General features: G+C 35.2%; 1 protein-coding gene across 2 annotated transcripts in view; it reads right to left on the bottom strand.

The window, feature by feature from the left end:
• The window catches only part of PRKD1 (protein kinase D1), a 118506-nt gene that overhangs the window by 33397 nt on the left and 58496 nt on the right, over positions 1 to 26613 (bottom strand). Inside the window, exons 2-5 of one of the 2 annotated variants that reach the window (XM_053981113.1) lie at positions 24977 to 25115; positions 9837 to 9968; positions 8976 to 9136; positions 6216 to 6239 (exon numbers count right to left, since the gene is read on the bottom strand). In XM_053981113.1, the coding sequence (XP_053837088.1) occupies positions 6216 to 6239; positions 8976 to 9136; positions 9837 to 9968; positions 24977 to 25115 (456 nt within the window). The remainder of the gene's footprint in view (positions 1 to 6215; positions 6240 to 8975; positions 9137 to 9836; positions 9969 to 24976; positions 25116 to 26613) is intronic. The other variant, XM_053981114.1, reaches the window with a different exon arrangement.

Raw genomic sequence — 26613 nt, 5'->3', positions numbered from 1 at the left:
AAACACTGGAAAACCTACTGTAAGATGTCAATCTTCAAGTCCAATTTATAGAGAAAAGTATTTCAGGTTTTCTTTGCCATTCCACAAGTGCTGGGCTGCTGGTGTGCCAGCAGCGTAGCACACCATGTAAGGCACCAGCACTTCTCAACTTACAGTGCCTTCAGGTCAAGAGGTAACGCCAAGTTTCACCTTCTCCCATGCAAGAAAAGACATCAGAATTCATGGATCTGGCCTCACTCCTGCATGCCCAGTCCTGCTATGCCTGTCTCCATTCCCTCACTCTTCCAGCCAGAGACATTGTGCCTCCTGGGTCCTGCTCAAAGGTAGCAGGGGAGGGGAAGCTGGTGACAGATAACTCATGGCAGCAGCAGCTGGAGCATCTTCCACACCCTCTCATGACTGACTGATTAAGAGGAGCACCTCCTCCCTCATGTCAGATAAGCTTCTCCTCTCAACATTGTCCAAAAATCCTGTCAAGATCCCTCAACTCTAACTTCCAGCACTCCCAGCATCAGATAGATGCCACAATTTTAAGCCCCTGGAAGCATAGGAAACCAGGAACTATCCTATTTTCACTGGAAAAGCAAGAATCTCCTCCACAAAGCACCTTCCCCTTCAGCTGGCGTGCCTGGTTTGTTAGAAAGATAAATGAGTTTTTCCTGGTAGCCAGCCAGACTACTGACTCAGCAAGTCTGGAAACTTCCCAGGAAATGATTGCTTAACCAGATTACACCATGGAAACTAACAGCCTGCACAGTTCCAAATACTAAACAGTCCTTTAGAACAATCATCCCAGCAAGGTAATCTATACTTCAAGAGCTCAAGAGTCTGATTTTTCAAGTGACAACAAATACCAAGAAATGCGTGCATTTACTGAATACTGGACTGTCCAACTAAGCCAGTCACACTGATCATATCCAGATACTTCAATTATGTTTTTTAACTGTAAGAATATCTAATATAATCCAGTTTGCTTACTCTTATTTGGGGAAAAAAAAAAAAAGTTGGGTTTTTTTTGGTTTTTTAATTCCAAGAAGGAAGATGTGCCAATCTTTTCCCCAACATGGGGCATTCCTCATCACTTTTGTTTAACTGAAGCCTTGCTTCCTCTTCTTGTTCAATTTCTTTGAATTTTTGGAATATACTGAAGCCCCTCGTGTGAGTTCTGGTGAGCTTTGTTGAAAGCTACTAGAAGACACAACAATTTGTCTACATTAGCCAGAAGCATAAAATCATTGTACAGTCATTGCAGGAAGAAGACAGACCCCCAAAGGTAAAAATAGCTCAGCAGATCTTTCCTGTTTTTTCTACCTTGTCCAAATACACTGCAAAATGCAATTAAGAAAGTGAAATAAATACTGATTTCCCCACCAATGGATTTAGCTGTTCCTATTACCTGGATGAGTTTGACCATCTTGTAGTATTCACATCTATTCCTTCGGGGCACAGAAATCAAAGAAACTGTAGGGATATGCTGAAAGGACTAATGGGAAGCAATAAAAGCTGACTGCTTGGACACAGAGGTGGCCACTTAGGAACAAAGACAAGGACCAGCTCTGCAGTCCAGTTGCATGGGCTAGTCTAAAATGTAAAAGAGACTGCTGTTTGCCTTACTCCTTTTAAAAGGTTTTGACAGTCCCACTAAATACTTCCTAGGGATTCTGAGAAGTTTCACCAAAAAGCTTCATGTTTTTTAAGAGTCAGAAAGCAACTACTTCCATTTTGGCAATCATGCTTGTGGAAACATGCTCAAGTTAGTAACCTTCACTCAAAAGAGAACATGCTACACAACTTATACTCTCCTAAATATATGTTTTTTTCAAAACTTACACTAAGAAGTGCTAACCTTTTGCAGGCTCAATATCTAAGTAGTGTTGCAACATTATTCCCGTCGTCTACACTGAGATATTCAATCAGAAATAACAAAAGTACTCCTACAATTTTGAAATGTTTGCCTCAACAAAAGAATAAACTATTACAATCTAGGGTTTTTTATTTACTTGGACAACAGAGAAAAGTGATATCTATTTTAAAAATACCAAACAGCAATAAATGTTTGGATGAAGTTTCATTTTTAGTGTTGAAACAGACTTGTTGAAACATGCATTTCCTTCCTATATTAAAGGCAGATGATAAAGCCTTAATACGTTCATACACAATTTCTTCACAGGAAGCTACTGTCAAGTGAGGTGATAGATATCTATGTAACCACAGGAACTCTGTTTTTAATGCAATGCAAATGTTGACTTTCTTTTACAAATTAAACTATGTGACTGTAATTAAGTGAATTCAAAGAAACAAATCTTCAGTTAAATATACTGCAATACCACACTTAGACTGCAATCAACTGCGTTGTCTTTCAAGGCTTCCTGCACTACTCTCTAAGTCAAGTGTATGATTTAATCCTACAAGCACCACAGTTAGATAGCTATGGTCTGAAAAACATTTCACTTTCACATGTGTAAACACATCAAAGAACTGACTTCAGTACAAGCTGTTTAATATTAAACTATCCACAGACAGCTATTATTATATACGCCTTTCTTCTACTCAGACACCAATAGCAGCAGACAGTGGTTTGAATGCTCTGTCTGTAACCTGCCTTATTTTGGAAAGTAGCAATAGAAGATTACTGGGTTTCAGCAGGCATTGTGGGACTATGCTGACTTCTCAGAACCAGGGAATTCCCAAAACAAAAACCCTTTATTTTTGGATTTGCTAGTACCAGCAGCCATAGTAAGACTTACATAGCACAAAGCTTTTTTTCCAGCATCTTACAGACAAAAATTAATTCAAAAATATTAGGTTTAGTTTGATCTTGTATCATGTACTTCATAATTTTAAGTATATTAATTAATAAGTTATTTTCATACAAGTATTGTGCAGTATTAGAATGTCCACATCAGAAGCCAGACCTGGCAGCTTCATTATGCCTGCTGAATAAAGCTAATAAAAAGGGAGAGAAAAAGCACACATGATGACACAAAGGTATCACAGCCAAATTATAATTCAATACAAAATCCTTCGGATAGTCTTTGCACTATTCTGACGTATCCTATCATATAAAATCTTGGGGTTCCCCCCGTCTCCCCCGGCAATGCCTATATAAATGTGTCCCATCTGTCACTGTCTACATACCATCCTTACCAAATCAGGGATAACTGACAGGTCTTTAGGCTTAACCACAGACACTGGTTTGGAAAGTTTTGACTCTGGACAGAGGAGACACAGACAAACCTACTTGGTGAGGCCTGAAGTAAGTTTGGGGGCAGTACTATGTAACCAATACAGAAAAACAAGATTATATATTAGAAGGGAGGGAAAGCACCACTGAACACACCTAGGCTACGTAAGTGGAGATAAAAGGTTGTGTTGATTGCCATTATCCCTCAAAGTAACGTTTTCACAATTCACAATAACCCAAATGATCATAAATGAAGTCTTAGAGATACTACAGGGAAGCAAAATGTGTGCTGCAGCATTTGTCAATTTTCAATATGCTAGTACTTAGAAACCACAAGAACGTAGCTCCTAATCTTCCCTAGATGTACCACTTTGAATATCATAGATCATAGATCTGCAACACTTCAAGAAAAAAGAGAACTACATTTGAAATACTTTTTTATTTTGACCTTTAGCATGTTTAACTAAGTTATTGTAAAAAAGTAAGAAAACTAAAAAATACATAAAATATTGTGGAATTTAAATTCCTATATTCAACTTTCAGAGTCAGATTCACTGAGTTCTCAATTTTTAGTTCTGTTTAGTGTATGACCCTATATTCATTCACCTGGTGCAACTGGCACTAGATCAATGTGAACACTACTTAGGATCAGTTTAATTACTCAAAGCTTCTATTTCACCTTCTATTATTTTTAAATGAACTCTCGATTTTGGAGCAAACTCCAGGAGCTCTATCCATAGGGGTTTTTATTAAACATATGGGCACACCGTAAGTAAATTCCCATTCAGAGAGGAATGTGCAGCATGTATCACTGAAGCATGGAAAGATAACTTGAGGGTGACAAGAATAAATCATAACAGAACAGTATTAATTCACAGTTAACTCGAGTGCCTTCAAAAGAAAATATTAATTTTACCTTTGAGGATCTTTGGTCTTATGAACTCTACTTCAGCCATTAAAAAGGGACTTGTAATTAGAAGTGGTTTAAGGCACCAAGACGCTCGCTCTCAGCTGCATCACCCCAGCTCTTTCTTATTCCCTCCCTCAAGGGCCTTTTTTTTTCCAGTTCAGTGAGCTGGGGAGGGAGTCCCTACACAAGATTCTGTAGGGACTGGAACTGGGAAAAGGAGATGCATCTTTTGTAGGAGTGTGGAAAACAAAGGCTTCTTAGAGTGGCTATTTCTGAGTCACTGGAAACAAGGACTCCTTATTTCAGTGGGCTAAGACAAAAGGGCATCTGTATTAAGTGTGGGGTGTGAGGGAAGAAAGAGAAAATGACCACCCACGACTCAAGACTATTCCCTCCCAGAGCATCTACTGTCCTAGTTTTGCAGAATCACTCTTCTATATATAGCTAAAAAGCCTCAAGCCAGCTCTGCTTATAACATATCTACAGAGGCAAGCAACACCTGGTGCTTTGTATTCTGTCAGTGATATATAAATAGTCTTTTCAACTAGAACTATATACATTTTAAATTTTAAATTATTTAGCAAAAAATAACTGTAAATCCTGATTCTTCATCAAAAAGCAAAGATAATATGTAACATCCCACTTACCTATGCCCTACGAGACACATTTTTCCTATTTTAAAAGCAAAGCTCAGGTAGACTTTTTCTGAGAAATCACTTCAAGTGTGTTTATAAAATGACCTTACTATATTTGTTACTTCTATAAAACAAATAAAACTTCCCAAAATAATATTTAAAATAGAAATAAAATACTATTGTGTCATATAAATGTATTTTGAAGCAAAGCTACAGATAGCTAACACATTTTCTTTTCACAATAGGAACAAAATTTTGGTTTTCCTCCAAATACTTTTTTTTCACGTCTACCTTTAATTACTGCTACTTTAGGGTAACCCACCATCATCCAGATTGGTGGATTCATAATTTATTAGACAGCACCATATTTAGAATACAATTATCTCAGATATTACAAAAACTGTGGTTTATATATACATTTTTGTATTGCTTTATGGATAGTCTGTGGAGCTGGAATTCTGGAGCACACAGTAAGAATGTATGTGTTTTAGGAAGAAATAGAAACCTCATCCCTGGAAGTGTTCAGTGGGGCTTTAAGCAACTGGTCTAGTGGAAGATGACCCTAACCATTGTAGGGAGTTGGAGCCATATGGTCTTTAAGATCCCTTCCAAACTAAATCATTCTATGATTATAGGAAATAAAGTTATTTCTTCCAAAGAAATAGATGTTTGACCATGGAAATCTTCATTTTACCATAACAAAATATTCCTCAGACTAACTATGTCATATTTCTAAAATGCTGTATTTTTAACATGTGCAAAGCCTGCTCTTTTCTGGTTGCATCCCAAATACATGCTACAAGGGAAAAATGCCAATTCTTCTTTGTTTCAAAAGCTTTTGAAACTTTAAACACAAACCAAACTTCTTTAGAAAATCCACAGTGAAAGTCAAAGAGAGCAACCTTTGACATGAATCACCCACTTAATTTTTTTTTTTTTTAATTAGACGTGACACTCTTTTTATATAGAGCTGTAACTTATTTGTACACTGTTCATGGCTATTTCCACAGAAATATAGAATCCTAGACTGTTTGGGTTTTTTTTTAATTCCACCACAGTCTGAAAGAAAGAGCTACCCCAGTGGTAGTATGGTGTCAGAAGTTTATTGCTGGTGAGAATTTGAATGTGAGGTTTGTTCAGGTTAAAAATATAATGTTTATTATATTACTACAGCAAATTACTCCAGCAAATTCCCAAGTCCTGAAAGTGAAGTTAATTTTTTTTTCCTATGTGTTACTACCATTATAAAATAGGGCTTCAGTCTAACGAATGACCTCTTTCACACCTAAGAAATGCAAAAGTCACTATTGTACTGAAATATTTTAGTGTTCACTAATTTTACTGTTTAGCATAAGAATTATGATCTTCACTTTGGAATCTGGACTTTACTAATCTGAATTAAGTCCTGCACGCCTTCAAACTCATACTGATAATCATAAAAGAGGATGTTGCTAATAACATGGTAGGGAGTAAATTCAGTACATACCTCATAGCCAGGGCTGACAGGAGACTGACAGGTAGTTGGAAAGAAGAAAAAACAGAACAAAGAAATAAGAGGGACAAAAAGACAGAAAATAATGTTATTTTAGAAGCAAGCATGAATGTGGGATCATATTATACTCTCATTCTTTTTTACAGAGTAAATGCTTAAGAACTGCATTTGAGCTGAGACATGTAAAAATCCGGGTTGCACTGTATCCTCCCAGTTCTACTTTGTTTTTAGCATTTCTGTTGATGAGTTTTATACTACTAAGTTAAGAATCAAAAGAAGATTTTATTCTTTGGAAGTAGATTTTTAAAGCTGTACTCAAATACAGTCCCCATTCAATTTTCAACTCAAATGAGATGTTTTATTGGCTAATGAAAACATTTATATACAAACTGAAACTGTATATGTGCATGGTAATTCCCTATGCAAAGATAATTAAAGTATAGGTACATTTTGCATGATTTCACATAATCCTGTCTCGAAGATTTTTAGATGACAAAATTTCATAAGACAGGGCATAACTTATTCACTTTATAAGTGCCATATTTCCAGAAAGCAGGCTTACATGCTGTGTCTCCTAACAGGTGTACACATCAACAAAAAAAAAAAAAAAAGAAGAAACAACTCAGTTTGATAATTACATCTATCAAAGATCTCCAGGAATTATTTCTTCTCAATTGCTCTGACTCTACATGGTAACGAGAGGTAAAAATACATCTATTTTAGTCCTATTTGAAGAACTGATAGATATAACAGAGATTATATTTTGTTAGCAGTGATTCAAGTAACACATCCATACTATTAATGAATAGTACACTTTTATGAACAAGGCTGACGTTTTTCAGTGTATTCACATAGACTGTAGAAAAATGAGATATTCTAAAGTGCATGGTTTGATTGGCATCACCATATAAACTGCCATAAAACTTATCTCATAAGCATTGCAGAAGAACTGAGTCCAAAGGACAGATCTGGTACATGAGAACTGACAAAGCTTATGCCACTTAAAAAAAGCAGGGTGGGAGGGTAGGAATAGAAATACATTTAAAGGGCAAAAAAACTAAACAGAACAAAAGACATACGGAAGCCGTGTGTGAGAGCATTTCTGAAAACCTGGTAAATGATACCAGGATTCCATGAAATAAAAGTGAGATAAGAAAACTATTTGATTTCTCCAGGCCCCTCCCTTTACCTACTGCAAATATATTTTCTTTGGGTGTGCACGTGTGTGTGAGCATGTGTGATGTTCTGAATCATGAACACAGGGACACCAATGTTTACAAGTTCTCAGAGAAGTATAGCCTGCAGTATAGACAGCACTTACTACATCTATTCACTGGCAATTTTAATGCTGTCAAACATTTTGAAATATATAGCTTTGCAAAACAGGTATTTTGTATAAGAATGTGTCAGCAAACAACACAGTCATATAATTTAAAATCTTTTCAAACTGAAAAATTTTTGATGCATTTTAACTGTACAGCGCAGTGAATATTTATAGAGGGTGTACCAGAATGCTCACTCATGCAATTTTTTTAACAAAAATTTTTTAAAAATGAGTTCAGAATTAGGACCAGTCTTCCTCAAAATTTTCTGTCTTGGTCTAAGTAATTTCTGAAACAACCTGCTGAGAATTATGATTAATCCATAAACATTTGTTGCTGTAGTTTGCAGAACTTAAGCGCCTTACTCATTTATGCAGCTTTTCAATTAAATATACAGATTCATAATGTTAACCTTAATTTCCAAGTAGCTTTAGACTAATGATAATCAGTAGGATAAGTACATAATTATGGTTCGTAGATGGTACTGCATCTAACACCATGTCTACATAATTTGCAATAGTGTCCTTTTAGTATGTCAAGTTTAATAAGTTTAATATTCTAATTGAGAGGAAAACATGATAATTGTTGTGTCTACTTATAAATTCTTTCCTCTCTTTTAAACCTTAAGGTTTTCAAAACCTTCACTTAGGAGTGGATTCATTTGTACACTGTGTAAAATCTTAACTATTCAAGTATATTATGACCATGAGTGCTAAAAAGAACAAACATGCTAAAAATAAAAAATAGGTAAAATTGTCATTTACTGCAATGAACATTCTGCTTTTAGTTCAGAAATGAATATATTAATGAATATACAAGTATACCATATATTTATGTGCTTTTGTGTATACTGTACATCTATATATACATCAACACGTCTGAATTCAGACATATAAATACATTCACCACAAAGAGCCATTTAAGGATCTAAAAGAGATTTCTCCTACTTTCTTCTGAACACCCAGAAATATGCTAAATATGCAGGCTCCAACTAATTAACAACAGACTTGACTGTGACAGACACTCAGTTTAGTGCTGTGGTGTCTGGGTCACAGTGCTCTAATGAGGCAAACCTTTCCTATTTAATAAGCCAAGGGAAATAATGGTCCGATACAGAAGAAATTCAACTAGTTCCTGAAGAGATTCTTCAAGATCCAACTATTTATATTAGCATGGGTAGCAGTTTTAGGCCTTAAAAATAACGTAATTCTTGACAAATGATACACCTGGGAGTATCAGAAGTGACACATACCTTAAACCCACATACCTTAAGTTGGTGACCTCCCCTTTACTTCAAGATGCCTTCTCTTAATTTATAATTTACATACCACTCTCCTCAGTAGACTGTAACAGGCAAAACCAGATTCTATAGCACTAAATATCATTGTTTCTCAGCTCCTCCCATGGCCTCTGCAGCTAGGGAATCCCATACCAGAAGGGCTTCATCCGTCACGCTGGGTGAGGGCTCTGCAGAAACTGTTCGAACTGTGCTGAGTCCTGTTAGGGATACATTTGACAGGCGTCTTTTCCGTACACCACTGCAGTTGTTAGGAATTTTAAATGCACATCTCTTATGGTAGTTCAGACCACATCCTGAAAAGAGAAATTTAAAACCATCTGATTATGGTTTACTACTCAAAAAAGCAAGTAATTTTGGATTTTTCTAAAAAAATGCAAATTCAAAAACTTTAGCCTTAATTTTGATGAAACTTTTCACTCTACCCTGCTTTTTTATTCTAGCAAATTGTTAGAGAGATAATGTTATCAGCTCCAAATAGATACATCTACAACCAGTGGTTTTTCTCTGATTTTTCAAAACCTGTGGTCTCAAAGAGCAGGAAATTTCTATGACCAGCACTTGGAAGGTAAAGAAATCTCACTGCAAGTGGTATATTCTATTTGATTTAGTCTACCAGAAGTCAAATAGTTGTGGCAAAGTGAGAAAGCTTAGCTATTACAACTTCATATGGATTGACAGTAACTTCAGTTAAATAATCTGAATTACTGCAATACAAAATGAGACACAGGCTCATTAAAAATTGTAAGGGAAGAGCAAGACATGCAGCCTTTTCTTAAAACTACATATCAACCAAAGCTTTTTACACTCAAGGTTACAGAGCCGTATCTAAGATGCCTCAGAGCAGTCAAAAAGATAAGTTCTTCAATCAGTTAATTCCTTTGACAGTTCTTACTGTCTCTAACTAATTTTAAAGCAGCATTAGACACAACACACAGAAGCAGAATGGAAAAGTCTCTTCTTTAGACTGAAAAATTACATCTCACTGCAGTTTACCTTCACATTTGAGTCCCTGACGCACCAGCCCCCACAGCATCTCTCCACAATGGTCACAAAAGGCTGGAGCCCGATACGAATGAACAAACAGAGCATGGGGCCGGATTTGGAAGTCTTCAAATGTAGCAGAAGCTATAGCAGTGAGATCATACAAAAAAATTAAGATAAATAAAAAGTAACATAACTACTGTTCTTCACTTATTAGGTACTTCACCACAGAACAAAACAAAACTCCTTTTGGCCACTATGATGCTGAACCTTGAATTTGGAATTGTTCACTGCATAATATTTTGAAGATAAAAAGAGTGATGATATATCTTCATACTACAATGACCAGTGGAAAAAGCATAAAGTTGCATTTACAAACCTGCAGCAATGACATCTCTGACAACATTTTTTCAATCAAACACAGGAGTATAATAGCATATCAGTATTTACCAAAATTGTCAGAATTCAATCAAACATCAGAAATTTTTCAAAATACTCTTTTACAGACTTTACTTGCTACATCTTGAAGGTAATATGTACATAAAATAAACTGAACACATCCAGTAAAGGCTGGGGTTTTATTGGTGGTTTTTTTTGGTTTTTTTGGGGGTTTTTTTTTGTGCCTAAAATAGTCTGTTTCTGCTGATCACTTGGTATAATTAATTCAGCAGCCTTTGTTGGTATCAGTGAACTGATCACACAAGTTAAAAACGTATATTAGAGCTTAAAAACAAAACATGTAATGTTATGTCCAAATTTCAATAGAGAAAAAAACCTTGCAGGGCAGCCTGGAAGATGGTTGTGCATTTCTTGAAGTACCAAATCTTTACGAAGTGACATGAGCCTGCAACTGATGTAACAGCTGCAAAAGGTAGAGGGGCTAGTAAAAGGCATAAGTGCAACCTTTAAAAATAACTAACTAAAATGTTTTAAAAACTATTTATAATACAGAGACAACCAGTACCACAACACTTTGAAAAACAGATTTAAATGAAATATTTTCCTTTTCTTATTAACAAACATACATCAAATAGTCTAAAGAAATATCTGTCAAATGTTGTTAAATACTAATCACATATGCAAACATTTGATCTCACTCAGACTGCCATTTAAACAAGTTATTTGTGTGCTTACTCTTCACAGATATCAGGATGAATACAATAAGTATGTAGGCATTTAACAGAAATACTGTCTTTCAACAGAAATACATTCCTGATTTGCAACTGACAGAAAGAAAGAGAGAAAAAACAAAAAACCAAAAAAAACCCCACCCAGAACCAAAACAACCCTTCCCCCTTCCAGCCCTGTTTTTTAATGGTTCAATTCAAAGGAATTCCTAAAAGATCCAAATACCCTGGCTTGTCTACTAATGAAAAGAGAACCAAAAATCTGCATACTGATCAAGAAAACACTTTTAACAAGAGGAGGGGATCAATAAAGACTTATGCCCTGGTCTCAGTTGCTTCTTTGCAAAAACCCACTACTCTTCTCCAAAATTGTCCACACAAAAATAAGTTTCTAGTCTCAACCAGTCTTGAGATCTGTTAACAAAAGTATTTAGAATACCATCCCAAAAGTAGGATCCAATGATTCTAATCATATCAAATTTCACTTTTTCAAAATGTTTTTACTAGAACAATGCAAATCATTTAACAGTTTGTTTATTTCAGGATTTTCCTTTCTTCTCTCGGGATTATTTAATAAAACCTATATTACAAAAGTTTACTTAATTCATAACACTAGGACCTCATAACACCTCATAAGTCCAACATATTAGAAATGTCCTGAAACTAAATTAAATAGTTTTGTATTTATCTAAAAATGTAAGGCATATTTTTCTCTCAAGGACTTTCAAATACTTGTTCAAACATATTATTTTTCTATTTTTTTCCATACTACAATTGTCAAATTCACTGTTCAGACAATGCTCACCCTGTAATGACAATGGTCTCCTTGGTCTGCTAGAAAACACAGCTCATCACAGAATGGGTTGGGTTTGGAAGACACCACAGTGGGTCTTCTGGTCCAACTTCCCTGCTCAAGCAGGGTCATCCTAGAGCACGTGGCACAGGATTGCTCCAGATGGTTCTTGAATATCTCTGGTGTGGGAGACTCCACAGTTTCTCTGTGCAATCTGCCCCAGTGTTCGGTCACCTGCACAGTAAAGTTCTTCCTTATATTCAGGTGGAACTTCCCATGCATCAGATTTTGCATGTTGCCTCTTGTCCTATTGCTTGGCACCACCGAAAAGAGCTGGCTCCAGCTTCTTGGCACCCTCCCTTCAGAACACATTTTAGATGTTGAACAGATTTCTTGTTGTCACAGTCAGGCAGCAGACACCTTTCTGGTCCTACCACATATGTCTACCAGCTGAGCTGTGATGGGTCAGCAGCTGGATAAGATCAAATTATAGATGCAAATCATACTGACCCTTAATAATTCACTACCTCTTCTCTAGCCTGGTCTATGAAATCATGACATATATGTGAAGACATGGTCTTCAGTATTTTGGGAACTCCAGTCACACAACACACTACAACATGCTACGACATTTGCTCAGGAACTCAGCTATAAACATATCACTAAGCCTTCCCACCTCTCCACTTGTCTCCTTCAGACCTTCCATCTAGAGATTCGAGCCTCATCTCTTCTGTTCCGGACTTCTGTTCATGGATTTTGCATAGCATATTTATCTACAGCTTTAGGAAGAATATTGCAAACTTTTTGTTTATAAAAATAGACTTTCCCGAGGTTGTTTCTAGAAGCATACAAGAAACAACCAAACCACTATTAAAACAAGGGATATATACAATAAAAACAGTCTACATCTCAATATAGCAAAGGATTTATGTATCTAAGTTCATTACAATTGCATTGAATAACCTAACATCATGCCTGTAGTCAAGTTCTGTTTTGAATCAATAATGCTTACTAAATTGGAAGACTGGAGAGGAGTTGTACATTGATTTACTGGGTAGTTTTACAAATAGTATGAACAGTGCATCAAAACCACAAATAGCTATTAAAAATCAGTAACTCCATTAACTTGAGTTAGTTTAATAATTTAGATAATGGATTAAAAATATATTATCTTAAAATAGCTTAAAAAAACCTGGGGATTGTGAGAAGTATATATAATTTCCCCTGTAGAATCAAACCTGAAATCAAAATCTCCCATTAGTAGTTTTGCCTTAGGAAGTGATTTATAAATTCGGTCCTCCTTTCAAACTCCTTCCTACCACCTAGTCAGTCAACTTTTTTAAAATTACACGTCTAGGAAGCCTTTCATATAGCCATTAATGTTCAAAGCTTTAACCTTCAGAATATTCCTGTTATTCACTCAAACAAACAAACAAACAAACAAAAAAAAAAAAAAAGCCCTGCTGATTAAGAGAAAGATATGTATATTTTTTCCAGATTAAATTGAGGTCTTTCTTGGTAACAAAAACCTTCTGTAATCAGGTTACCCTTTTGCTTTGACAGAGTACTGATGGGATGAAGACAATTTTGTGGCTGTATGTAAAATTGTGCTGTAAAAAAAGGGAGGCCTCCAAATATGCCTATAAGCACATCCAAAGAAACTTAATTACTCTGCAGAAAAGTTTGCGATTTTATGTTCTTTATATGACACCATTACACTGTTAACTCTCAGATTACCTTATCATCATCAATTTAAGCTTTCCTAGTATCACCAAAACACAGGCACTGAAACTGCAACAGTTTTGACAAGACTATTTCATCAGGTCTATTAATGACTTGGCTGTTAATGGCTAGTACTCCTTGTTCTGGGCTCGGTAGCAGATCTATAATTCAGCACAGCTGGAAGGTAAAACATGAAGACATTGCAAATCAGAGAGAAAAAGCATTGCATTCAGAAAGAGGCAAACTATTTACTTCAGCATTTTGTGTTCCAGGTCCAAAAGTGCTCTAAACTATAAGCAGAGGTGAGATCCTGCTATTATCAGTAACAGAGCTTCACATAATGGGCACTGTCATCTTGCATCCATGCCTCACACGGCAGAAGAAACCATCAATCACAAGACTAGCAATATTTTGCAGCTACAAAAAGCAGGCATTCTCCTGCTACCTTCTCCCATTTGGAATGCATTTAAGAGTAATATATTTGGTTGAGTTCCCACAGGCATTTGTAACTTGAGTCCTTACTTACAAGAAGTGCTGGCAACCATCACTTAAAAAAAATAATATAACTCACAAGTATACACTACTAAACTTCAGGCATTGGTTAAACAATAACAATTAATGACTGAGTATACAGCTCAGCTGGACTAAGAGAAAGGAAACCATTTTATTCGTTTCAATGTTCCAAACTTGGCAATCAAATACAGTCTGAGTTTCCAGAGTTTCATTTAAGTTAGCAGAATTCTGGCAGTTCATACAGGCCAAAGATTTCATATCTGATCTCCATCCTAAAATCTGAATTAAAAACGAAACTAAAATTATCAGAACCTTAATACTGATTAGAAATAATTACTTCCTAAATCTATACATGTGCACATTTATAATCATTCTGTTTCTTTATTTGTTCTGCTTTGAAGTAGGAAAACTTCGATATGGAAAATTTGAATCCTTTCTGGATATGAATGTGAATATTTTGCCACTCTAAATTTTACATACAGGGAAAATCCTTCAAATATAATAAATTTCATTTTGTTTTCTTTACCTATTATAATTTTAACCCAATGCTTTAGGTAAAATCAGTTCTAATTAGGAATGCTAAACTGACATTCAGGTAGGAGGTGGGGACAGAGGGAAGATATGTTTTCAGAACTGAATTTTGAACTCTTGAGCAGAAGCCTGCTACTTGCTAAAAGCAACTGGTACAGGCTAGCTGCAATTTTTTTTACCAGACATATCAAAAGCTGCAGGTCCTCAATCCTCCAGTGACAGAGATACAAGAAACCGAATCACCTGCTACAAGGCTGATAAAATGTTGTGCTGCTGCACCTGGACTATTTTATTTGGAAAAATGAGCTTGGGTGTCAGAAAGCCATGGAGAAGGAAAAGAAACATCCCCAAAAAGAACAGTAATGCCAGAAAGAAGGGGAAGATGCTGGAAATAGGGGAAGATTCCAGAGATCAGAGAGAGATGGAGGCCAGAGAACCTCCTCCATAATTTTGATCCATGATGCCCAAGGTTGGTAGCTGCAAGTGGTGGCACAGCATGAACAAACAAGACTTTGTGCCCAGTCTTCCTTGGCCAGCAGCTACCTCCTTACTTACAGGGGCAGTGGAAGCTGGCAAATGTAAGGCTGAGTGGGAGCAAATGAGTCAGCATGGGAGGCATCCAAGTAAGGCTCTCATCTCCTTCCTTCTTGAATCCCAGTATGCAGATTCACTATGGGCTGTTGTTTACACTGTCTCAACAGTGACATGAGATTTAAGTAATAAACTGAAGAGGACAATAAGCCATTTGCAAGCATTTGTCCAGTGCTAGCTCAGAATTTTAAGAAGTGATAATAAAAGATTAATATTTATGAGTCAATATGCTTGATTCATCTGTACACTCTGAATTTTTAAAGTTCAGTTTTGATGGACTTCTATATATTTGTGAATGATTCCACAGTTTTAGATTTACAAACTATATAGCTCACTAGGTTTAAGTTAATTTGAAATCCCATCACACAATCCTTTCATTATGGATTTACCCATTTTTCACCCAAGTGGAAAAAACAGCAATACCTTACATCACAGCTTCAGGCCCTGCAAAGGTATCAATTTAGCATAGGAAAAAAAATTAAATGCTCTGCAGGTTTACTGGAGCTATGGATGCAGTGTTCAAAATTGATTCTGACTACTGGCATTAAGGAGCAACCCCAAATAAAAAAAAAAAAGGCTCTTGCTCCTTTTCCATGCTCTGACTAATCTAAATTAGTATCTTAAAGGAAATACTGTGAGTCCTTTACATTTTTATTTCCTCTGACTTTTTTTTTTAATGATCTTCATAGTTATTTTCCAAGGATTATGAAAAAAAGCTCAAAAATAAGAGGTGCTCAAAAAGAATTAATAGCACTTGTAAAACATATTTAATTCCAACAAGTTTCTTTCATAAAAGGTTAAGATTTTTTTTTCTTTTTGTTATATGGTGAATAAATGCTACTGGCTAAAAGTATAATGAAATTAGAAGTGCAATCTTATGTTGAACTCAGTAAGGAACGAAGGAACCACCTCTGCATACATTAAATTATTTTTAACTATACTGTTACCTACCTGCAAAGGTTTAGATATCTTTTAGAATTACCCCAAGAATTCATAAACATATACCATTACAGAACAAATACAAGTGGGTTGTTTTGGGGGTTTTTTTGCATAGTTTTATTGGATGTCCACAAGCCCTAATGGGATGCACCCAGCAGTACTGAGGGAACTGGCTGATGTCCTTGCAAGGCCACTCCCAACAATCTTTGAATGATCATGGTGACTGGGGGAAATGCCCCAATTCTAGAGGAAAGCAAATGTCATTTCCACTTCAAGAAGGGTGAGAAAAAGGACACAAGGGAACTAAATGCCAGACAGTCTCACCTGAAGCCTCTGAAATGTGATGAAACAACAAATCCTAGTATGACCACTTCTGGAATATACTTTAGTGTCTGTCTGATTAATAATGCTTTCTTAAGGTTTCAGATTTTTGATGAGACTATCAGAGATATGGAACAGAAGAATGACTGTATATAACCATTCAGTTTTCTCAGCCCCACTTGAATCTTTCTAGGATAATACTAGAAAAGGGAAATTAAAAATGCTAAAGAAATGCACAAGATGACATAACCTAGAAGAAATAAATTAATTATTGTTCTGAATTGTGGTTGATTATTTAAAATTGTTTACAAAACTTCAATAATGACTCATCATTAAAACATCTCCAGTGCCTAACCTGATCAGAAGATCAAAATTACATAAGCAAAATGTTTAGTTGCTCACTAAAGACAACAGAAGTGTTCTACTCACAAGATGTTTACCCCATATTTCACCCATGCACATAAATAACTATAAATTAACACTAGGAAATGGTGATACTAATATTCCCCATATGACATTCTGTGTTCAGTCGCTGTGAACAGCTGTGACAGATGAGGAAAACCTCTAGAGGCATGGAACAGACTTGCATATAAAGAGATTAAAAGACTGGAAGACTGGAATTTTTTTGTTTGGAGAGGAAATGAGTAAGAGTTTACTAAACTCAAGAAGCAGAGGAAGCAAAAAAAAAAAAAACCAAACAACCCCCCCCCCCCCAAAAAAAACCCAACAAAAAACCGCCAACAAATCAGGAAACAAACATAACTGCTGCAGAATAACCTTCTGCACTACCAAACAAGAGTGATAGGAGTCTTCATGTCCTAAGAAGCAGGAAAGCTCTCCAACCTTCTTTTTGGCAACAAGTCACATCTTGACTATATTAAACAGAAACATTCTTGGGGCCTCTTTAAAAGCCAGAGCCAGATTTCAGCTGGAATGACAGTATCTCCAGGCTTGAGTCACAACTACCATAGAGATATAAAAACTAGCAGACTGCAATCTGCAGCGGTCCTTGAGTTCCTTCCCCTTAGCTGCCATTTCAAATTGTTATATTCCCCAAGGGAAGAGGCTTGCTTGTTTGTACTCAGACTTCTTTTAGCTACAAACCTCAAGCACTTACTAGAAGATGATGCGTATCCTACCACAAAGGGCTGCAAACTTAATTTTTAGGAAATTACTATGACACTGTGTATTTCTATTTGCTCTTTCAAAGTCAAAGCCAGCAGTCAGTCAATGAAAATAAATTCATGAGTTCAATATTGATATTGAAAGATATATTTTTTACATAAGCCATATTTAATTTGAAGCCTACTGAAGCATTGAGTTATTGAGACAACAACTTCAGAAAAACTAAAAAAGCAGAGAGCTCCTCCAAACACTACATTTTTTTCCCTGATATCTGAGCAGTGTAGAATACACTGTCGACCATGGATATAAATTGTCTTATGTTGTTCCAAGTGGGCAAGCTATTCCAAGTGGGTTACCCTTTATTTTTCAATGTGCTGAATCATTTATAGCTACTCTCTATTCAGGACCACTACTGTCATTTAACAAACACACTGATACAAATGTTTCATCAAGCACGTACTGGTAAAAGAAACTATTGAACAAATCAATTAAACTGTATGACAAATAAAAGAGTTTTCTGCTTAGCTGAAGCAAGGCTTGCTCCCCATTAAATCTGTAGCTAGTGAGAATTACCTACTGAGGAGGCAATTATTTGATGAAAGGGGATGGCGGCTGGTGAGGAAAAGAGAATTCTTTGAATGGTGGCAGTTTTATAATTAAAATCTGTGTTAGCAGCAAAAACAATTGTCAGAATATGAAGAACTGTGAAAAGGAGAAAAAAATTAATTGAAGTTTTCTTACCAAATATCAAAAAAAATTCATAAAGAGATTATTTTTTTTCCTTATATACAACTTCAACTGAACCTACAGCAGCAGTCTCCAAAGTGAGGTGCACACACCTCTGGCTGTGCAAAAGACAATCCATTAGGGTATAGAAAGAAAATATTAAAACTTCAACTACATATATAAATTTCAAGTAAATAAACACACACACACATTGAAGGTATATGCTTGAAGATTTTCAGTGATGAGGTGCACAAAAAGGAATTTGAACTTTGACACTCTATCTTTAAGAAAAGCTCAAGTGCTGTTAAAGGCATATCCTGTGAAATAATTTACAGCTATACACAAGTTTCACATACCATAGATGTAAAGAAAGACTAAGTAGTAAATAAATTTGTAAAACAGTAAACAGAGTCCTTTGATGAAAATATGGTTTTTATTATCATGCACTTTTTTCCATCAATGCCTTTTTAATTATAAGCGTTCCATATTGATTCCGAATGCTAATCAGATTACAGTATTGCATTTTAAGTCTAAATGAGCACACAAATATCCATTAAAATATAGGACAAATTTTGCAGACTCCAAGTTTCATTCATCACCTCAAGTGTTTTAAGAAAGGATCAGCTGACATGAGGGCTGCTGAAGTATAAATCTTGAATAACATATTGAGTTACTGTTACTAAGTGGATTGTGTTAAACTCAGTCAAAATTATAGTATCTAAAATCTTTTTTTAAATTGTAAATCTGATATGTATCATATTAAGAAAACTGAGAAAAAAATTAATAAGGTAGGTAAAAAAAATGCCTCACTGAACTCAGAATACTTTAAGGAGAATAAGGGGGGGGGTTTAACTCCAGAGGCTTTAAAATAAATATAATATACAAATAAAACCAAGATTTAATTTGGTCCACTTTGGAAGTTGACAGGCATTTTTTAACACATTAACTGCAATTAATGTAGCTAATCAGCTTCAATTCCACCTTTCTTGGAAAGCTGGCTGTACAACTTATTGAGGTGAGGCCTGTTAAAGTGGTATGAAATGAATTATGTCTCTTAACAGTGAAATCATGTGATAGGAATACAAAAGCATAAGAATTACTGGATGAGACAAAAATCCACTAAGCCTGGAATCCTGTCTTTGAAAAAGGAGTTCTCAAAGCAGCATCAGCATTCTCTAAAGCAGAGAAGGTGACAAAGGCAGATGACACAAGGGCAGTGACATTACAAGCCATTTTCAGTTCCATTGCTACACCTGACACTTTACTAGTAATGCTTTCCAGATCATTCATTAATGTATTTAACAGCACAGACTTAAGTACCTTGCTGGTAATCTGCTTCCACTGTGAAAATAGCATGCACTTCTACCCTTTGCTTCCTAAGCCATAAACAGTTATTCATCCATTTGAGCATTTACCCTGTTCTCTCATGAAAGCATCGTTTCTTTATGAGCATTTGGACTGAAAGTGTTTGCATTAAATCTGGTGAAATATCTCAAATGAACTGACAATTTCATTAAAGAGCATACAAACCAAAAACATATTCTCGTAAAAAATCAGACAATTAGAGATGTATAAGGTTGGATGTTTGATCTATTAGGTAGCAGCGGAACAGTGACCTCTCATATACAGGCACTGTCCAGAAAGTAACAATTAACACAGTTATATATGGGGAAAAAAAAAAAAGGCAATGAGGCAAACATAAACAAAAAATGAAAGAATCTTTCAGTCCTGACAACTGCAAACACAGTCCTCTATCTGAAATTCGTGACCCAAGAAAAATGTTAGACTAATGAAAAGTGAGGGATACAAAATCAATCAACTTTAACCTAATCACGAATGAGGCTTATCTCTACAGAAACAAGAAAAATGACAGCAAGAGAAAACTGAAAGGACATAAAGGAAGAATAATTGTAAAATTTCATCTTAGACAGAATAAAGATACTTGTATTTCTCAAGATACCAAAAAACAGCGTGTTAACATAGCCATGAAGGCACCAAGAGAAGGATGCTCTTCAATCACAACAAAGCAGAATCACAAACTGTGACCAACTATATAAATACTATAACATTAAGTTCAGAGATACAATATCATAGTGTTTCATCTCAAGCTGAACACTACAATCCAGTTATGTGCTGATAAATGGTATTTACTGTAATTGTACAGCTATCCACAGCTTTTATTCAGCCCAGTATATTTTATCATAGGCACTATATACTGTACCAAATCAAAATAAAAGGTCCACATCTAACAATCAGGTGATCTACCATCTATGTGATATTGCAACAGAAACAGCTTCTTAACAAAAGCACTGGATCAATTCCTGCCCTCATCAGCTCAGCAAGGGAACGTAAAATAGCTGCTATTTGACTTTCTTGCTTTAGGAATCCTGCCAAGTTGAGCACAACTGGTCACAGCAAGCAGATGAAGTACATTCCACTAATTCACACAAGATGCTAACGTTTCACTGTCTGCTTTCCAGCAGCAGACAAAAACCTCTTACATCTCAATGGAACTTTGCCCAGTAAAAACAAGATAGAATTTTTATAAACAAACCCATATTAAAACTGTAAATATACTATTTTTTTCTTTTATATCACAGCAAATTTACACAGCAGTTTTTAATAAACTTCATGAACAACGTACAGAAGAGGACAAACTACACTGACAAAAAAAAGTCTAAAGACATTGTCTAAAGTCTAAAGTAATTGTTTCCTTGAAGTCCTCAAAAAACACAACTCAAAAAGAGAATACAGATGTACAGAAACACAGCAATTCTCATCTGTCAGCTTGTTCTATAGACTCTGTGCCTCCATTTAAAAAAACAGCAAATACAGTTATTCTGAAAAAAGTCAGAGATACACAGATGAAGTGTGGCAATTGCATCAACAGACAGCTTTAAATAACATCTTCAACACATCATTAATTTCAGAAAGGGGCTAACTCATCTACTTTCTAGATCTCATGTAACAACTTAAAGTAAAAACCTGTTAACTATTTAACTTCTCTGCAAAGAACGCGTATGAAGGACAGCATCTATCATTAATATCAATGCATCAACAAATTGCAGTTGAAATAAATTATTTTTATAAGCTAGTCAAAACAACACTGAAGATCTCCAAAAAACTAGGGGTTAACTTAAAGAAGAGAGTTTATCACAATAAACCATTCTGTTCAAATTTATTGTGAATTTTACATTATGTTACTTTGGTAATTAATGTTTGCATCCTTTATTTCATGAGTGGAACATGAAAGTTAACTTTTCAGAGATCCAGTTGAAGATTTCAGCAAATACTACTTGATCACATCAAGACTGAAGGACATTTTTCAGCTTAAACTCACTTACATAAACATGCTTCCTTTTCTTGAGCAAACAGGAAAACTACATTTGAGAGAGAGAGAGAGAGATCTAAAAAGATGTAACTTCTGGTTTCTGTTCCTTTCAGTATTTATGATCGACTGACTACTCATTTCCAGCCATCTTTGATTGTAACTTAGACTGCAACTTCTGTACCTTGCTTCCTGATTTTGGGCTGCCTACTACTTTTTGATGGTATTCTAATAAAAGGAACCCTTCCTACAAATACACTTTGATAAAATCCTTTCTCCAAAGATTCAGATGCTTTGCAGTCTGAAATGCATAGAAATATATATTGGATTTAATGAACACATTAGCGGAGATTTCCACAGAAGTAGCAAAGAATTTTCTTCCTTTGTGCATCTGAAGACAAGATGAACTTTCCAGTATTTTGAAGAAAAAATTAAATAAAAAATACTGCTAAGAAAACAGAAACATGGTGAGTTATATTAGTGGGTATTAGTGATACTGTTCAAAGAATGTCCAGGAGTTCAGCCTAACAAACCATATGTGTTCAACCTACAAATTTTTGGTTCTAATATATTTCTCTAGTGTTCCCATATTCTTATACAAACACTATCAGAATCCCATAAATAAAATGTTCAAACAGATCTTTTTAAAAATACATAAAAGGAAAAAAATAATAGAAGTAGAACTAAACCCATATTTATTAGGGCTAGTACATTCATAATAAAAGTTCCCTTTTCCTCTTTTCGCAGATAACTAAATCTCATACACTCAACATACACTTTTGCTTCCACTCTTATAATAATGTCTGACCTTCCAGTTCCAAAATGCCAGAATCTATATCAGCATTGAACCACAATTCATCTGGCTGACTGCAACAGCCTATGCTTATCTCCTCTGGAGGAGACAGCAGACAGACACACAACATTTGTTCAGCGCATTACATGATTCTTGCAGTCGATTAAAATACTACGTTGTATTGTACCAATGCAAAATGCAAGTAATAATATTCATTAGGAATACAAAAACACAGCAGCTGCTGCAATATAAGCTGAGTAAATTTCTTGTTTCACCAGAAATCTTTTGCTCTAACACGAACTGTTTCAGTTACATTGCATGACAACTGCAGATACAATTTTCTTCACTAAAATGGACTAAGGTGCTTCAGCTACAGTGAACAACACCTCTCTTCTGTAAGTTTCTGTAGATAATTTTCAGCTCTTTCAGGAACTTGTAATATAAGCTCTAAACCATAAAACAATCATATTTACTAATCCTTAAACTGCCAAGAACATATGTCCAGTAGGAAAAAAAAAAACATGGCTGGTCCAGCCTTTTTTATAAAAGTTTTAAGTAAACAACAATGAAAAATAGAAAACGCATACTACTGATTGTATAACCCTGAATACAAGGACTGACAGTTCAGCTTTCTCTACTCTGACCAGTATTGACCTCAGCAATAAAAAATGAATGCAGTCGATCAGTACAGCTTTTGACATCAGATATCAGTGCCTCGGGGGATGCTGACCCAAAGCACAAGGAGTTTTCAGCAGCAAAGGTATAGCAGTAACAATGTCCAAACTACTGCCTCTTTTGGACATGACATTCAAAGGCAATTACCATAATATACCTTGAATTTACAGAACTTTAGAATGTATAATCTGTTTAGTTCTCTATAATGAAGGCTAGAAATAAAACACTTCAATCAGTTTAACAAATGCATCTGAACACATATTGTATTTCATTTGTCCTTCCACCACTCAAGCACTCAATATCATACGCTGTAGTGCTGAAGGCCAATCTCTTCTGTTTCCAAGTTTTTTTAATCCCTTCACAATAAATTTTCAGTGATTATTAAACATCCTGAAAAAGACATCTTATGGCCCTGTATTTAGATAGACTTTGTCCTTTAATTAAAAAGGAGATAACCCATCCACAGATACTTTGATAGGTACTATTCCCAAAATCCATAATAATTTTAAACTATGTCTATATATTTTTCAATAAAAAACTGCCTGCATTAGTTTGAATAATTCCCTAAACCTTACAGATTTTTTGTACATTTCTTTCTCATTTTCAGTGTTGCAGGACGGGGAATATTTCCCCCCCTTTACATGACACAGGAATTGTCTGCAAAAATGAATTGCTGCATTTAGTTTAAGCTCATTTAGGGGAGGACACTAATGCTTTCAAGTGTTTAGTGAGGAAACGTGTTTAATTTGAGACATCTAACTGAAGGTTTTAATTTGTAATAGTGCCATCAGTCAGGCCATGACATATTAGCTGTCCTTTGCTCCTAAAGATTTATACAGCTACTTGCTTAATTTTGGCAACCTAGAAGAATCTGCGTTTCATATAAACAATATAAACAATATACCAAATAAAGCACTAAAGTCCTTGTTAACTTTTTTCACTGCATCCCATATTACCTTCAGATTACTGGTATCTTTTTGAAAGTGAAAAACTTGTCTCCTGATATGGAAAAGATGAATGATGACTTACAGGAATGACATGCATTATTCCTTATTTCACTTTTTCCTATTCTAAACAAAGAATATGGAATAGGGTCCAACACAAAAAAAAACCCTATGTTTAAAAGCTCAGTTGGCTTAGATAATGTGACCTAACTCTTACTTCCATTCTTTTCAGCATTCCTGAGGACTTGGCCTTTCTTTTCACTAATCCTACACTCTTCTACAGTTGCAATTTTTACTTTCATATGGCATACATGTCTCTGTACTTTTAAGCATCTTTCCAGATGTTCTAACTGCATGTTCCAACTGCAAAAAATCAGCCCTTCAACCATCTTCCAAGTTTTACTTGCCAAATAGCACCTTTACATCTTTAAGGTTCCAGCATGCACTCTACTGCACACCCATGCAAACTTTGCACCATTCCAAGTCACAAAGCTCACATCTTCTTACATCTAAGCTTTTGACAAGTCCTATTGACACCTAGTGACATCCTCAGACTTCTTCTATATTTGAGTCACATAATTGTGCTCTCCCCTTCCTCTCATAATTTAAAAAAAATAAATCATGTGAAGAGTCAGAGCAGTTTTGGCAAGCATAATTATGCAGGACTTTGAAAAAGCAATTACTCTATTTCCAGTGGACATTTTCATAGCACTCTACATAGAGCAAAAAGCTTATTAATGTTAACATTAACTACTTAACTGGCTTATTAACACTATTAACTAGTTAACCTGTTGCTTAACTAGTAATATGCATGAAAGGAGTTGTTACAAAATATGCAGGGCAACAGAAAAAAAAGTAAAAGGCATAATACGCCTATATATGTCTGAGAAAGGAATCAAGAAAAAGGAAATTTTGGTTGTATGGACTCTCACGTATGTTGGGTCAAAATCTAATTGGGAGAAAACTACTCTGGATATTTTCATTTGCAAAAGAATGACAGTAATTTTCATTGTTTTTTAGTTACCTGATAACACAACTTCAACTAGGTCTCCTTCTTGGATATCTGCAGCTGATTTCACCAACTGGAGAATGTTCTCAGAGGTAGGGTCATGGCGGAAGAGCAAGATTTTGTCGTACATTCCATAAAAACCACATTCGGGAAACTGCAAATGCAAACCCATGAGAATTTACTATGCTGTAAAACACATAACTGTAAAATACAAAAATGTAAAACACAATGAATGTATAATGAAATTTTGAGGGCAGACTGGGCCACTTCTCAGACTAGGATCAAATATGATATATATGTTTTCATCTATGAAAATATTTATCACTATATTCTGAAATGTTTTTTCCTCCAAGCAAGTAAGCTCGTTTGCCTTTCTCTTCCTGTGAACAATGCAGTATCCACTAGGAAATGAGATAGAAGTAAATGTATCCTGCAGCCACTACTGGTAACTTTTTCCTCACACAAGTTCATGAGTAAGATGATTTAATTAGACCTGGAGCAGGTGTTTGGACTAGATGTCCTTTGGAGTGCCATATTATATTATATTATATTATATTATATTATATTATATATCATATCATATCATATCATATCATATCATTCCAGGATTCTATGATCTCTCCCCAGATGTCTGCCCAAAAGATGCTTTGAAGCCAAAAGAAATATATTTCAGCTCTGCCTAAGATGCAATGCTTAAATGACAACTCAATATGAAATATCTGTTTTTTGAGACTGAAGTTACCAGGCACATAAAACCATGTTTCAAAACAGTATTTCAAAATTTAATCATAATCATTTGTTTCAATGCAGAGAAATTGGAGCTTCAAAATCACATTAAATTCTGTTTAAACTAAAAAAAGTTTTTTTAAAAAAACTGAGGTTATACACTGGATATTATTATCTACATAACTTTTTTCTTTTTTTTTTCCTGCAGCAAAAAGATTGGCACTTTTCTTCATGTTCCCAGCCTAAAGAACTAAGACTTTGTTCTGAAAACGCAACCAAGAAACCCCTTCTATGTTACAAAAGAATCCACTCAATTTTACACCAATGCACTACTCCATGTTTTGGCAACATGCAATGAAAAAAACACAATGACAAGTACAGCCAGAGAAATAAACTGGTATGTTTTGAGGTTATACGCAAACACTGTAGCATTCCTAAGAATTTTCTTTTATAGAGGCAGTAAAATATTATTCTTCCAAATGGCAACTGCTGATCCTTTTCAAAAACTGCAAAGTTTTTCTCATTTCACTGGATTTCAGAAGTACCACAGGCATTTCCCTGTAAATAAATTATTATTTAAATTGCTTGCTCTCTCTTTATGTTCCCATTCCATTTGCTCTTTTCAAATAGCTATACTTTTTCTACCTAAAAAAAAATATTTTCAATATTACACATACTATGTATGTAGAAATATGTGTATAAGTTTTTATATTCTGTAGAAAAAAGTAAACTCAATCACAGCATTTTTTGTTAAATTACATACAAGAAATATCTTCTGTTTGAATTCATTTTCCCCAGATACACTACTCTCATGTCAAAACAGTCGTTTTGATGGTGCGGTTCTTCAAACATTGTATAAGGACCAACTGTTGCAACAGTCACAAAAATTCCCTCAGCTAAGCTTATTCCTGCCAACAATAATGCTG

The sequence above is a fragment of the Vidua macroura genome, chromosome 6, assembly GCF_024509145.1.
Source record: "Vidua macroura isolate BioBank_ID:100142 chromosome 6, ASM2450914v1, whole genome shotgun sequence".
Taxonomy (NCBI): domain Eukaryota; kingdom Metazoa; phylum Chordata; class Aves; order Passeriformes; family Viduidae; genus Vidua; species Vidua macroura.
The sequence above is the reverse complement of the archived record's forward strand: the minus strand, read 5'-3'. Positions and strand labels throughout refer to the sequence as shown.